Raw genomic sequence first — 14,282 nt, 5'->3', positions numbered from 1 at the left:
AGTCTAATGTTACAAAACCTATCCATAGGACAATAGTTATTTCATAGATAAAAATAATTTTCTTTTACTGCCTCTTTTGTATGTGTGTCTAACATTGAATTGGTTATCAGTTTCCTGAAGGCTAACATTTAGTAACTGCTACTCTGGTTATGAAGCTTACTGTCAAAAAGATTACAATATTTTATTTCTTTTGTATAAGAATTTAGTGGAGCTAGTAAATATTTTATGTTACATCTTTTTTTAAATGAATGTAGAACTACGCCTCCTTTGAAAAGCAGTACTGCAACTTTATTTCTATCGAGAATCCCCCTACATGTGCTAAATTCCAGTGCCTCCAAATAGAAACCTATCGTAGAGCCTCCTCTGCCATCTACACATCTACAGGCATGCGTTCTCACCAGTCATTCATTCTCATTTTTTGGCACTGCTGATTGCATTTCCAAAGAGCTTGTGTTAAATCTCTTTATTCTAATGCCTTCCATGTAGATACCTTTGGAGGACTGCTGTCCTCACGCTAAACTGAGCATTCAAACATGAAACAAAGGCTTTAGGAAAGAAAAAATTTTCTCCCAGCCTCATTCAGCTTGCCAGACCTACACATCTGGACAATTTGGATTGGGCAAGGCTTTCAGGGAGCAGCTACTTGCAGGAGTTCCGCAGTCTATATATATTTAACAGGACATAAAAAAATGGCTTGGAACAAATGTGAAGAGCTGTAAAAAACTTAAACCAGAGGGGTGCAGAGGAATTTAGGCCACCAACTTTAACCCTGAGCAACCCACCATCCCAGAGCTAGGAACTGGTGGTCAGAAGGTCACAAACTAAACAGCCTTCCTAGGCCAAAGCGTGGGGCTTCTCTCCGGCACTGGGAACGGGCACGGTCCCTCCTAAGTGAGAAGGCAACCTTCAGCTTCTCACAGGGCAAATCCAGCGTGAGGGAGGCAGAGAACAGCCACACTCACATTGTTCTCGACCCACGATTACTGGGTATTATCACAGCATCGCTAGTGCCTGTTCCCTGCAGCTTCCAGGCACGTCCCTGCAAGATGCAGCGCCCAGATGATGGCTGCGATGCCGCCCGCAGCCCAGCCGGGCGAGATGCTGCTTCTGCACCCAAGCCAAGCCCTCTCCGGAGCCCGCCTGACCTTCCCGTGCCCGTACGCGCTTTCCTAAAACGCCGGCAGAGACAATACGCATCGCATCCCGAAAAATGCCTCCCCCCGCCACTTTCCCCTCCTTGCTCGGCCCCTGCTCGCCCTCCGACGGGGGCGGCACGCCGAGGAGCAGCCCCCGCCGCTCGCTCCTGGGCACGGCACGGCACGGCCCCCGCTGCCCGCCCCACACTACTCACCGCGGCCGTCGTGCTGATCGCCCGCAGCAGCCGGGGGCCTGTCCGCAGCATCTTGCGGAGCGCCGCCGGGCCCCCGGCTCCCTCGGCCGCCCGGCGAAGACCGAGCGGGCTCCGCGGCCGCGGCGGCCCGCCTCGTCTGATGCAACCCGCGCCGATGCCGCTGGCGCCCCGCCAGCTCATGCATCCGCGGCCGCGGCGGCGCGCCCCCGCCCGGGCCCGCGGGGACCGGCGCGGCGGGCGGAGGGGGGAAGCCCCGCACCTGCCGCTCCCGCCGCCGCCGCCGCCGCCGCCGCAGCCCCCGCCCCCTTGGCGGCCGCCCGGCGCGACCGGCCCCGGCGGCGGGGGAGCGGAGGGGGTGGCAGGGGCTGCGCAGCCCCGGGGAGGGGGCGGGGAGCCAGGCAAGCTCCCCCCCGCCGGGCGCAGCCCCCGGAGGCGGGTCTGCGCCCTCTCCGCTGCTGCCCGCGGCGCCCGGGACTGGCGGGGACGGGGGTGCGGGGCTCCCGGCCCACGAGGACGCGAGCCACGGCCACCTGGGCGGCATTTTGCGGGCCGAGGGGCGTGCAGTGGCCCACCCCTCCCCTGCCGCGGGGGCACTGCAGCCCCTGCCCGCTCACAGCCTCGGAGGCGGCGGAGCCGGTATCTCCAGCTTTGTTCCCTCTGCCGAGGCTGTCGGCGAGGCGTTGGTGTTAATCTGCTGCGACAGTCAAAAGACCACGGAGATTACCGGCATTAATTTTTAGGTCATTGCATGCCAAAAATGCCGGTACCGAGGTTAAAAAACATTCATGACTTTATGGAAATCTGTTTCACCAACATCGCCAGGTATTTCTGAAGCGGCTCATCCTACTTAATAATTAAATCTGTGAGCATTTGAGGTCGTCTATTAACAGAAACGTTTCAACTTCAATACCTTTCTAAAATCACAACAAATCTTGTCAGAGGTGCAGAGAGGATTTTGAAAATACAAATTCAAAGTGCTAAAAGAAACAGAAGGCAAATGAAAATGACCCCAAGAGGGGTATGAATAGCAAACGCAAAAGTAGATAGCATGGCAGAATATAAGCATCATTGAAAACTGGGTCAGGTTTAAGCCCCAGCAACACTTAATCTTAAAGGACAAGGGTGGGTAAAAGGCGGAAATGCACCCTGTTCCTGTCAAGAGAACAAGGAAGGAAAACCGGAGAAGTTGGTCATCGTATGGCTGAGCTGTGAACCACATCAGAGAGGTCAGAAGCAACACAAGACAAAACTATACCCTGTCATTCATTCAAGGCTCCTGGCAGTCCCATAAGTGCAGGTGACATCAAGTGGAATCAACAGAATTTATAACAAAAACTTTTAAATTAAAATAAACCACTGGATTTTACTTTTGCAATGAAAATTCAACACAGAAAATCACTAGACGGTTCCTATAATCTCCCCTATATGGGGTGAAAAACCTAGGGGAGTGTGCTGGGTTTGTGTGTGTGGAGGGGTTTTTGGTAGCAGGGGAGGGGGCTACAGCAGTGACCCCTGTGAGAAGCTTCTCAAAAACTCCCCTGGCTCCAAGTCAGACCCACCTCTGGCCAAGGCCGAGCCAGTTAGCGATGGTGGCTGCTCCTCTGCAATAACATGTTTAAGAAGGGAAACTTGAGAGGGGGTGGCGACTTTGAGGATGAGTTATAAGAAGGACACCTCTGCGAACACCGAGGTCAGTGAAAGGAAGGAGGAGGAAGGGTGGGAGGTGTGCTGGAGCAGAGAGCCCCCCTGTATCCCATGGTGAGACGTCAGGGCCACCCCCCTGCCACCCATGGACGTCACTGGAGGAGCCGAGATTCGCCTGTGGAGAACCCCCAGGACTCCATGGGAAGAAGCAGCCCCCGCTGTTGTAGTTCGGTGCTGGGAGGACTTGCAGCACGTGGAGGTGACCCACGCCAGAGCATCTCCAGAAGAATGCATCCTGTGGGGAGGACTCACGGCAGAGAAAGTTTGTGGAGGACTGTCTGCCGTGAGAGGGACTCCACGTGGAGCAGGGGAAGAATGCAGAAGAGTGATTCCCCCACCTTTGCAGGAAGAAGCATCCGACTGACTGCACTCCCATGCCCTGCCCCTGCATCGCTGGGGGAGGAGGTAGAAATATCGGGAACAAAGCTAAGCCGGGAAGAAAGGAGGGGTGGAGAGAGATGTTTTTAAGATACAGTAACACTTCTCACTGTCCCATTCTGTCTGTTAAGTGTTGGTTTTGTTAGTGTTTGAAATAAAGTGATGTTCTTGTTTTCTTCTCCGAACGAGTCTGTCTTTTGCCTGTGACCATAATAGGTGAGCAACCCCTCTCTGTCCTTCTCTCGATTCCTGAGCATTTTGATTCATTTTTGTCCTTCCCATTCCTTAGGGGGAAGGGGTGAGTGAGCAGCTACATGATGCTCAGTTGCCCTCTGGGCTCAAACTATGACAAGGAGTACTTGGCCCACTTTGTCAAATATTCTACTCATGATGCCATCTTTTGGAGTATGTGGTGATTGACTGGATTATGGAATAGTCAACTGAGGGAATTAGTGAGTTTCTTTGCTCTGAGACATTAAAAACTAAACTTGTAGAATCCATCAAAGAGTCCCATTAACAAGGGGGAACAATATGTTATACAACTGGTTCCTTCTCTAGTATCTGTAGTACTATGGGTTTAAAAAGAATGGTGTGTAGTAATTACAGATTTTTGCTAAGAAAGCTAAAAGATTTTGCTTTGTGGCTTATTTTAAGAATAGTATATATTCTGTTGTTACTGGCTACTTCTATGGGTATGTGGCATCATATCTTCTAATTTTCTCACATAAAATCTACCAAATTTAATTATTAAAAGTGCTTCTTTTAAATATTCCCTCTTTAAATTGTATCATAAAAACATTAAAACTCACAATTTTGTTGGACTAAAGTGCATCATTTAACTACTATAAGCACTGTTGGTCTGAAATGTCTGTGGTTCATATTCTAGAATTATCAATTTCTTTTAGAAAGATTAATAATTGCACAGTTTGATAGGTCATGTTGTAGCAATACAGGGACTATATACACACATGCACAAGACAGTCATGCAACTGACCAAAACCACTACCTGCTCAAATAAAAATTGTAGACATCTAGTCCTTACTACAGGAACTATTTCACTACCTCAGGCAGTAGGAGAACTCAGTGTATGTATAGTCTTCCTATGACTTGTCGGAAGTTGTGCAAGTTCCGTACAATAGAGTGCAAACAACTTCTACTATAAAAGCTGTCATCAAAATGGTCCTATACTGCAAACTTTGGAACTGGATTCAAGCATTGCTGAAGTTCATGAAACTCCAAATCCTGGTTCATGATCCCAAATCCTCTCCAACTAGAACACCACATACTTGGCATTTAACCATTGACGCACAGGCTTACGGCAAAATACCTGTTTTTTCTAGGTAAGCAATTTGTAATGACTTCTGGCTCTATTCGTTATACACACACAACACAGACAATACAATGCATGTGCAAAGCACCAAGGGTTTAATTAGTTGGCATACCTTCATCTCCAAAACACAACTCCAAACCTATTGAGACAATAATATATCTCCATTTACTTCACAGGCTACTAAAATGTTAGGTCACAAGAGGGAAAAATCATGAGAGAAGGTGTCCGTTGTCAGCAGAATCACAGTATAAAGAAGAACTGGGGAATAAGATGTGGGATTTACTTTAGATTTCATAGTAACGAGAGGCAGGGAGATGAACAGAGATAAGGGTGTGATAAATCACATGCAAGGATGGAATCTGCATACCATCACCTTCTTCCTTACGATCAGTGTTGAACTCATATGCATGGGCTTTGACAACCACTTAACAAATTGGCTATTTAGAATTTCAAGGATCAGTGTGAACATAAACAGACAATTCAGATCGTAGGATTTTTGTCATCCAGAAAATGATGAGGCTGACCTGTCTGTCTGAGAATGAGCAACAGGTCTTGTGTGACATAGTGAACTCCAACATCAGTGTTAAATACTATAATGGCTACAATGCACTTCTCTGGGCTTTGTGTTGTTTGGGAAAAGTGACACAAAGTATTCCCCACTGATTTCTGTATCCCAGTCAGAAAAGTACCTTGCAATTATCAAATTTTCTTGTTAATCTGGGGAGAAATCTTCCACTCCAGTGGTATCAGTGTGAATTTATGCAATTGGTTTGGAGCCCATTTTATACATTAAGTTTTCTTGTTTTTTTTTCTTCCAGTTCTGGTCTTTGTTTCTTAAAGCCAAAGTTTAGCTTTGAAAAAAAACACAATTATCCACAGTAAGATTTCCAGCATGGGCTTCCCCTGTTCTATTCCCTAATTTTCCAGAGATGCAAGCCGCAAAAACAGATAGGGGGATATGTATACAAAAACTATTCAGGAGCTAAACATGCTTGTTCAATCGCATGCTCACAAAGCAAAACGTGTTTGTCTGTGCAGAAATGTACAGAACAAATGTAAGACCTAATCCAGCTGAACATTATAAATCCTTGTTGATTTCTGTGAAGCAGAAGTTACTCAGTGTCTTTGAAGATATCATCAAGACTTGGCAAGATCATTAGGGAGGGTTGTGTTCCACAGGACGCCGAGTACGTGCACATACTGATGTGCTTGGGAAACTGCTCAGAATCTTCCAGGATTTGCTTTCTTTTGAAAATCATGCCCTGGGATTCAGTAATCAACTAAATTAGCTCTGCATAGGCTTTTTGTTGTTGGAAATCAGCCTTGATGGGGCTTTTCATGATGAATAAAGATTTGGTCATAGTTCAGACTCAAATTGCTCAGGAGTACTTTAGAGTTCACCCAGTTTTAAAGGTTGAGTAATTTAAAAAAATGAAGTAGGGCTTTGTACTGGTTATTCCCTAACTACGTTAATTGCACGACAAGTTTCAACTTAAATTTTATACAACAGAAACTTTTCATGTTTTTCCACTTGCTGAAGCAAGATTTCATGGGAAAATTATTTCTTGTTTTATCTCTGCAACATTTATATTTAAAACTTGATTTTCTTTTTCTTTTTCACTGGGTCTTAACTTCATTTCAGGCCAGACACCCACATGATAGTAAGGCTTTCACAACCTACTGATATGGATTTTCTGCCATCTAAAACCTTGTGCTTGATGTTTCATTTTTCCAGAGTAACAAAAAGGAGGCATGTATTTGATGAGGAAAGGGCATTATTTTACCAATTTAACCAGTAGAAAGAATTATCACGTGCAGATGCCTTACATGCATAAATGGAAGTCTCAAATTCCATACAGTAGAATAGAAACTACGTCTGCAAAAGTTGGCATTATCTTTGTGGAACAGAGTTGCAAAAAGCAAATCTCAGATAGTAAATCCTTTCTGGGAATCCTGCCACAAAGACTCTGAGCAAGAACTTTATTTTATTTAAAATATTCAGAGAGCTGAGCATTAAATGTTCCACAGACAAGGAATGTACAGCAGTTGGTTTCCTGCAGATCCAGCAAGCCAAATTCTTTCTCCTATAAGTAACTACAATTCTATCAATCTTAATGGAGCATTGACTGTACACATGAGAAGCAACTTTTGCCCTGGATGCTTTTCACCAGGTTTTTTTTCATAAAATTGTTCCTGTTTGAATGTTAAGTTAAAGTTTTCAATAAGCTTTCAAACATCATAAACATACTGTTTAAAAATAGCAGGTAACTGTATTGTCCACTGTTGAATGGTATTTCCAACTGGGGTAATTTCAAATGGAAAAAGATTCTTAACATCTTATGGAATCAAGCCCCTGTTGATTTATGAATCCATAGATACCTAGATGATTCACTCCATAAATAAAAAGGTCATAGTATCATATTAATTCTAGTATATTTTGGACTTTATTCTCTCACCTACCCTTTCTAGTACTCAAGTGTAACAAGTAATTTCAGTTGGAACATATTTATATTCACATTTCACTCAGTTCATGTGAAAGTCCAATACGAAGTTTTACTTTCAAGATAATTTTGTTATGGTCAAAAGAAATTTTTGCTTTCTCAACTCTGCCTGTGTTCAGTAATATTCAGTTTACCAAAAATCACTGTATTAAACAAAGTCTAAAGATTTTTCTGACTACTCTATTATCTGAAGATACTAAGAGATATTTGAGCAATCTTAGCAACTTCGTATAAGCTTGTACCAAATAAAAGCTTTCTGGTACAAATGGAAGCCAGAAGTGTCACCCAGCTTTCAGAAATGGTGCTTATAAAATGTCAATATTTTCACATGAGGAAAGAGCATAAAGCCATTCACTGATAAGACCGCACAGAAAACTTCTCATTCAAAGTTGAGCTAGACTTGCTGTCACTAAAACAGTCAGCTTCGCGATAAAGTCTAAATCAGATTTTCAGAGGAAACAGAAATTCTAGCAGCATCTAGAATTGACCTAAATAACTTCAGTGTAAGCAACAAACCACTGCCACCTAGTGAGCCAAAGGAAAACCCAATAGTAAGTCATTTAACTGCATCATGAACCGCAGCATAAAATGTAACTCGTGTGCTTACTTGTCTAATCGTGAGTTTTTCAGCTATGGAGCCTCCTGCTCCTTTTTTAAAAATGCACTATTTAAATACATTTCTTTAAAATATAATTTTCTTTTTCCATACTCAAAATAAGGGTTACATCAGTTTATGCTGTGGGGATCACAGTGGTGGACTCTTTGGCGTGGCCATTGTATAGACCAACCAGTTGGGTTACCTTGCATGTGGTTTTGACAAGCTCACAACCTTGCAATAACCAACCCTACAGTATTTTGCTCTTTACAAATTCAGTTCAGATGTGGGGAAGGGAGGGTCCTACCAAGTGCCAGTTCTACAAGTTTCTCTCTTGTATCATCCTGCAGAATTCAAGGACACTGAAAGTTAGAACTGAAACAAAGGTTTTAGATTTTACAAGAGCAAACTTCAGCTTGCTCAGAGCTCAGTTGGGAGGGGCTCCGTGGGAAGCTTCCAGGGAGAATAGCTTCCAAGCTTCCATGGAGAAAGCTTCCAAGGAGCTGGCAAGTGCTGGGAGTTTTTTGGGAATGCTCTCCTGGAAGCACAAAAACAGTTCATTGCCTTTAAAGGTAAGGGAAGTAGGCGGAGCCAGAGACCCCCTTGGCTTAACTGTGAGCTTCTGAGTCTGCTCGGAACCAAAAGAGAAATGTACCAGAGATGGAAAAGAGGACAAATACACATGGAGAACTACAAGGCCATTGCCAGGGCATGCAGAGATGCAGTTAGAAAAGCAAAAGCCTAGCTCAAATTGAAACTGTCCAGAGATGTCAAAAACTACAAGAAAGGGTTCTTCAGGTACATAAACAACAAGCAGAAACAGAAGAAAAATATTGGCCTGCTGTTAAACGGGAGAGGTGAGTTAGTCACCAACAGTGCTGAAGAGGCAGAGGTTCTCAACACTTTCTTCACCTCTGTCTTTACCAGCACTGTTGGGCCCCAGGCCTTGGGAACAAAAATCCAAGTCAATGCAAACACAGACCCACTGTCAGTGAAGGAAGAGCTGGCATACGAACTATTACAGGAGCTTGACCCCTGCAAATCGATGGGCCCTGACGTTATCCACCCGAGGGTGTTAAGAGAGCTGGCTGATGTTATTGCGAGGCCACTCTCCATAATCTCTGAGAAGTCGTGGAGATTGAGGGACATCCCAGAAGACTGGAGGAAGGCTAATGTCACCCCCATCTACAAGAAGGGCTTAAAGGAGGATACAGGATATTACAGGCCCATCTGTTTTACTTCAATCCCTGGGAAAGTTATGGAACGAATCCTCCTGGGGGCTATCACAAGTCAGATGAAGCATGTGACTGGGAAAAGCCAGCCCATATTCACCAAGGGCAAATCATGCTTGACAAACCTGATCACCTTCTATGACAAAGTAACATGCGCAGTTTATGTGGGGTGAGCGGTCGACATTGTCTACATGGATTTCCCCAAGGCTTTCCATACAGTTCCCCACAGCCTCCTCCTAGAGAAACGGATGTGTTACGGTCTAGACAAGTGGTCTGTGTGGTGGGTGGGGAAGTGTCTGACAGGCCACACCCAGAGGGTGCTGGTAAGTAGCTCTTTTTCAAACTAGCAACCTGTCACAAGTGGGGTCCTCCAGGGACGGATATTGAGCCCAATGCTATTTAATATCTGCAAAAGTGATCTGGGTGACTGGATCAAGTGTTCCCTGATGAAGTTTGCTGACGATACCAAACCGAGTTGGGAGGTGGACACTTCGGAAGGGAGAACCACCCTGCGGGAAAACCTGGATAGGCTGGAAGAGTGGACTGACAAGAACCTTATAAAGCTCAACAAGGACAAGTGTAAGGTCTGTACCTGGGAAAACGTACTCCAGGAGTGCAGCACAGGCTGGGATCTACCTGGCTGAGGAGCAGCTCTGTGGAAAGGGACCTGGGTTCCTGGTGGACACAAGCTCAATATGAGTGAGCAGTGTGCTGCTGCAAAGAAAGCCAGTGGGATGCTGGGTTGCATCAACAAGTGCATCACCAGCAGAGATAAAGAAGTCCTTACTCCACTCTACCCAGCGCTTGTCAGGCCACACCTGGAATACCACATTCAGTTTTGGTCCCCGTTATACAAAAAAGATGTGGGCAGGCTGGAGAGGGTCCAGAGAAGGACCACAAAGATGATCAAGGGACTGGGAAGCCTGGCACATGAGGAAAGGCTGAGAGAATTGGGTTTGTTCAGCCTTGAGAAGAGAAAGCTTAGGGGAGACCTTATCACCATGTTCCAGTATTTAATGAGTGGCTACAAAGATGGAGACTCCCTTTTTGCAAGAAGTCACATGGAAAAGATGAGGGCTAGTGTGTACAAGTTCCCCCTGGGGAGATTCTGATTGGATGCAAAAGAAAAATTTTTCACAGTGAGAACAATCAGCCACTGGAATAATCTCCCCAGCTAAGTGGTGAATTCCCCAACATTGGAGACTTTTAAGACTCAGCTGGACAGGGTGCTGGGCCATCTGGTCTAGACTGTGCTTTTGCCAAGAAAGGTTGGATCAGATGATCCCTGAATATGTGGTATTCCATGATTCTATGACACATTTTTCTGAGACAGATAACAAAAAGCCTGGTGACTACTTTTTAAGCAGTCTTGAAAGCCTCTGTTTATGTGCAGTCTTCCATAACTGGAAGAAATAGTATTTGTTTCAAAGAAAGTATATACAGTTTGTAGAGAAGTTTTCTATTGTTTTGTTTTGCTTTTCAAAACTGGAAGACATACCTTGGCTTTGAATAAATGTATAGTAGCTCCGCTGAGTTCAGTGAAAGCTGCATCTGCATGGCTGTAGACAGAATGCAGTCCTTAAAGTCTAGCATAAATTGTGGTTTCACTTTGTGTGATACTTTTAATCTCGTCACAGACACTTGTGCTCACTGCCAGCTGTCAGTGTCCTGCACAATTAAACTTCTAGGGACTTAAAAACCCCAATATGAACATCTTTAGTTTGCACAGAAGCCAGTGAGTGGAGGAGACATATTTACATTATGATCATTTGACAACATTTGGCAAAGCAGATTTCTCTCCCTTATAAAAAACAACTGTAATTCCAAGAATTGTTTATGTCATTTCACACAAAACTAAATTTGATCTCTTCTTTCCCAGACCCGGGTTGGATTCTTAGCATGCATTTTAAATAGGTAAAAACTCATCAACAATAAATCTGCCAACCAGATCTTTCTTCCCTAGAAGCTTTTTAAATCAATACATTCCAAAGGATTGATTCCTTTTAATCAGAAAAGAATTATAGTAGGTGCTATTTTCAGACCTGCTGCATTAGAGTCAGCTTTTATGGCTGATCAGGCACTTACTGATACATCTCTCATCGGAGTTGCTATTTTTGTTGCTCTTTCCTCACTGAAATTGCTGATGCTCCTGGTGACACTGCCTTTGAAGCCATTTCCTTTTCTGCTGATGCTACAGATTCTCCTGCGGTAATGTAATTGCTGTGGCCATTGTTAATGGCCCTGAACGGCTACTTCTCTTGCTATCCAAAGTACTTCTATTTTTATTCTAATACTACACTCACTAGGGCTCTGAAAAACAAAAAAACCCAACAGACAGTGACTGACCGCATGCAGGTAAGTACCTCACGGCTCTATGTGGCAACAAATGACAGTGAGACGATTAGGTGACACTCCTGCAGCAGTCACCCCGCGCAGCTGTTTCCGAGCTCCAGACCCTCCCCAAGGGCTGGGATAGTTCCTCCCACCGCTCCCGTCCTCCAGCATCAGAAAGGGGAAGTGCTGGGGGGGTGACACTTTATCGACTGTACCCGTCAGAGTTTTCCCTCTTCTCCGCAACGTGACAGAGGTGTGGAATCGGTGCGAGGGACTCGGGCTGGGGCTGGGGCCCTGGACATCAGAAAAGCTCCCAAAGCCCCCGCATGTCGGAGACAGGCCCTGCCTCACCCAAACCATCAGCTCAAAGGCGCAGGGCAGTCAGAGTAAGGAGCGGGGAGCGAGGACTCCCCTGCCCCACCGCACCTCTGAGGCGCCGCTGCCCGACCCGCTCCCGTGAGGGAGCCCGCGGGCGGGAGCGGCTCAGGGGCGGGGCGGGGCGGGGCGGTGTGCAAAGGGCCGCCCGCCCCGCCTCCTGCTCGCGGAGTCCGCGCCCCCCCCTCCCGCCTCCATTTCCCAGAGTGCCGCGCGGGAGCGGGGCAGGAAGTCTCGTGCGCCTGAGTCAGGGCAGGGGGGGGGAGTCGCTGCCGGGCGCTGGCGATGGCGCTGGAGACCATCTCCCCGGACTGGGAGTTCGACCGCCTCGACGACGGCTCGCAGAGTGAGCGCCCGCGGAGGGCGGGGCGGGAGGGGCCGGCGCTCGGCCAGCGGGGCTGCGGCTTGAACCGCCACGGGGTGGCGGGGGGGGGAGGCGCGGGCTGAGGAGACCTTGGTCCCCGCCCGGACCCCTCTTGGCCCCTCACGTCGCTGCACGCCCCCCCCCCGCTGGGAGCGGCAGGGAGGAAGGGAGGGGGCAGGAGGAAGCAGCTGTGGAAGCCGAGCGGGGTCACCCTCCCCAGCTTCCCTCACGGACCCTGCCCTGTGCGGGGAGCCGGGCGCTCGCCGTGCCCCTTCCCCCTGCCGCCAGCTGGGTGCTGCTCCTCCTCCGGTCAGGCCTGCGGGGGTGGCCTGTCGCGGTGACCTTTTTTCCTCCCACCATTCTCTCCCTTGTCGGAGGTTGTTTGGGGTGGGAGAGCGGCTTTTCCAACCCTTCATCCTTTACCCCCTCTGGGGAGTCGTCTCCAGTGCCCCCGGTGTGGCAGGGAGGGGGCAGACAGGCTTGCGTGACTTTCTTTTCTTGCACGAACTGGGCAGGAGGAGGAGATGCTTGTCGTGGTGATGGTGTTTGTTTCCTTCCCGATCCTATTTCGTAGCTCACAAATTTTTGCAGTTGCTTCCTCGGTTAGTCAGAGAAGTCATATCGAAATTAGTTGTGTGCAGCTTCCGTTGGAAAAGGTTTTCTGGCGTGGAGTTGGGTGGTCACTTGCAGTTTCATCTTTAAAAAATAATTAAATAAGACCTTGTGATGCTTAAGTCTTTGACAGTGGGTTTGTGTGCCTGTCAAAATCCACGTTTTTCTCAGCCTGTGGAGGTGACCTACTTTCTAAACAGGGAACATACATGGTTGTCACACTGTAATACACACTGTAAGTTGGACTGTGCCAAATTAATTACACCAGGTGTTGCTGTGAAAATATGTCACTCATGGACCAACTGTTTCACATACAATGTTATCCCCAGGGATGAAACTGTTTATCCCATATTCATTTAATCTGGATTTCAGTGGAAACTGAAGCTGTCCTGAGCTGAGGTTTTTACCAGTTCTCTAGCTGTGGAATGGAAGACATAGCTTTTACTTAAAATGCCAGATCTCCACTAGTTTGACCATGTCATTAAGTGCAGCTACAAGAACTTTACATGACATAATATGCTTCGTTACCACCATCTTGACAGTGGACAGGCTGATCTTCTGTTGAGAACAACACACAACATTCTCCTACAGAAAAGCCAAAGAAAAATTCTGTGACTTGTAAAACATTTTTTGCTGTTGTTGTCTGCTTTCACTTTATACCTATGTCACTAACCCTTAGCAATTACGATGTTCACAATGGAGGACACAAGATACTAAGTCAGTCTGATTTATTGCATCTCTGTCCTAGATATTTATGGACATAACACTTGCAAATCCTGCTGTGACAATAAGTCCACTGCATATTGATACTGCTGATTTTATGGAAAAAGTTGGGGGATCTGTACTGCTGAATAGATCTCTCACATTATTCCAATTGTAATGCCTTCATTTCATCACCTGAGGAGAAACTAAATCAAACTTTATTGTAAGCAGATTATACCTTATGAAGTATATGTGCTGCTCTGAAGAAAAAGATACCTGCTTTCTGTGATTTCTTTTTCCATGTAAGCCAGTTTATTTAGGAAAATTTTTCTGCATCTTAAAAAGCTTCCCCCATCTCCAAGTCATTTATTATCAATTCAACCCTGCCAATCTCTGACTAGTTAATAGCTTTCACTCTCTTGTCTCTCTAAAATAGTGAGGAATTATTCACCCCTGTCTTTTCTATATGACCAATACAGGGTGGCAAATTGATGGCTATCAATAGTTAAGTATTTGGAAATATTTAATATCAGTTATGTTGAGCTATAGCATTGTTAAACAACATCATTTGACTGCTGGGAAGGTGATAGTTTGTGGGTCTCTAGCAGAACACTGGTGCGAGATTTTGTTTGAGAAATGTTGCCTGTTTCATAGTGAATTGATTTGAACAGCAGTGCCAATTTCCTACTCTTGTATGACTTGGAAGCTTTTTCTGTTCTTCCTATAAAGCTCCAGTATCTCAGTCAGTTGCTCTGCTCTTCATTTGTCTTTTGTGTGAAGGGAGGAGATGGGGTTGGGGGGAAT

General features: G+C 46.1%; 2 protein-coding genes across 8 annotated transcripts in view; one reads left to right on the top strand and one right to left on the bottom strand.

Annotated features, from left to right (window-relative positions):
• ALDH1L2 (aldehyde dehydrogenase 1 family member L2) overlaps positions 1-1,535 on the bottom strand; it is a 35,570-nt gene extending 34,035 nt beyond the window's left edge. The window contains exons 1-2 of one of the 3 annotated variants that reach the window (XM_074825891.1): positions 1,479-1,535; positions 1,352-1,432 (exon numbers count right to left, since the gene is read on the bottom strand). In XM_074825891.1, coding sequence (XP_074681992.1) covers positions 1,352-1,432; positions 1,479-1,535 — 138 coding nt within the window. Of the gene's footprint in view, positions 1-1,351 lie in introns of all 3 variants that reach the window. The other 2 variants (XM_074825890.1, XM_074825889.1) reach the window with 2 other exon arrangements.
• Positions 1,536-12,039: 10,504 nt separating this feature from the next.
• The window catches only part of WASHC4 (WASH complex subunit 4), a 42,389-nt gene continuing 40,146 nt past the window's right edge, over positions 12,040-14,282 (top strand). For all 5 annotated transcript variants that reach the window (XM_074825881.1, XM_074825880.1, XM_074825878.1 and 2 more), the window contains exon 1: positions 12,040-12,146. In XM_074825881.1, the coding sequence (XP_074681982.1) occupies positions 12,086-12,146 (61 nt within the window). In that variant the 5' untranslated portion in view covers positions 12,040-12,085. The remainder of the gene's footprint in view (positions 12,147-14,282) is intronic.

This window comes from Strix aluco, chromosome 5, assembly GCF_031877795.1.
Source record: "Strix aluco isolate bStrAlu1 chromosome 5, bStrAlu1.hap1, whole genome shotgun sequence".
Classification (NCBI taxonomy): domain Eukaryota; kingdom Metazoa; phylum Chordata; class Aves; order Strigiformes; family Strigidae; genus Strix; species Strix aluco.
This window is presented reverse-complemented; position numbering and strand designations above follow the sequence as displayed.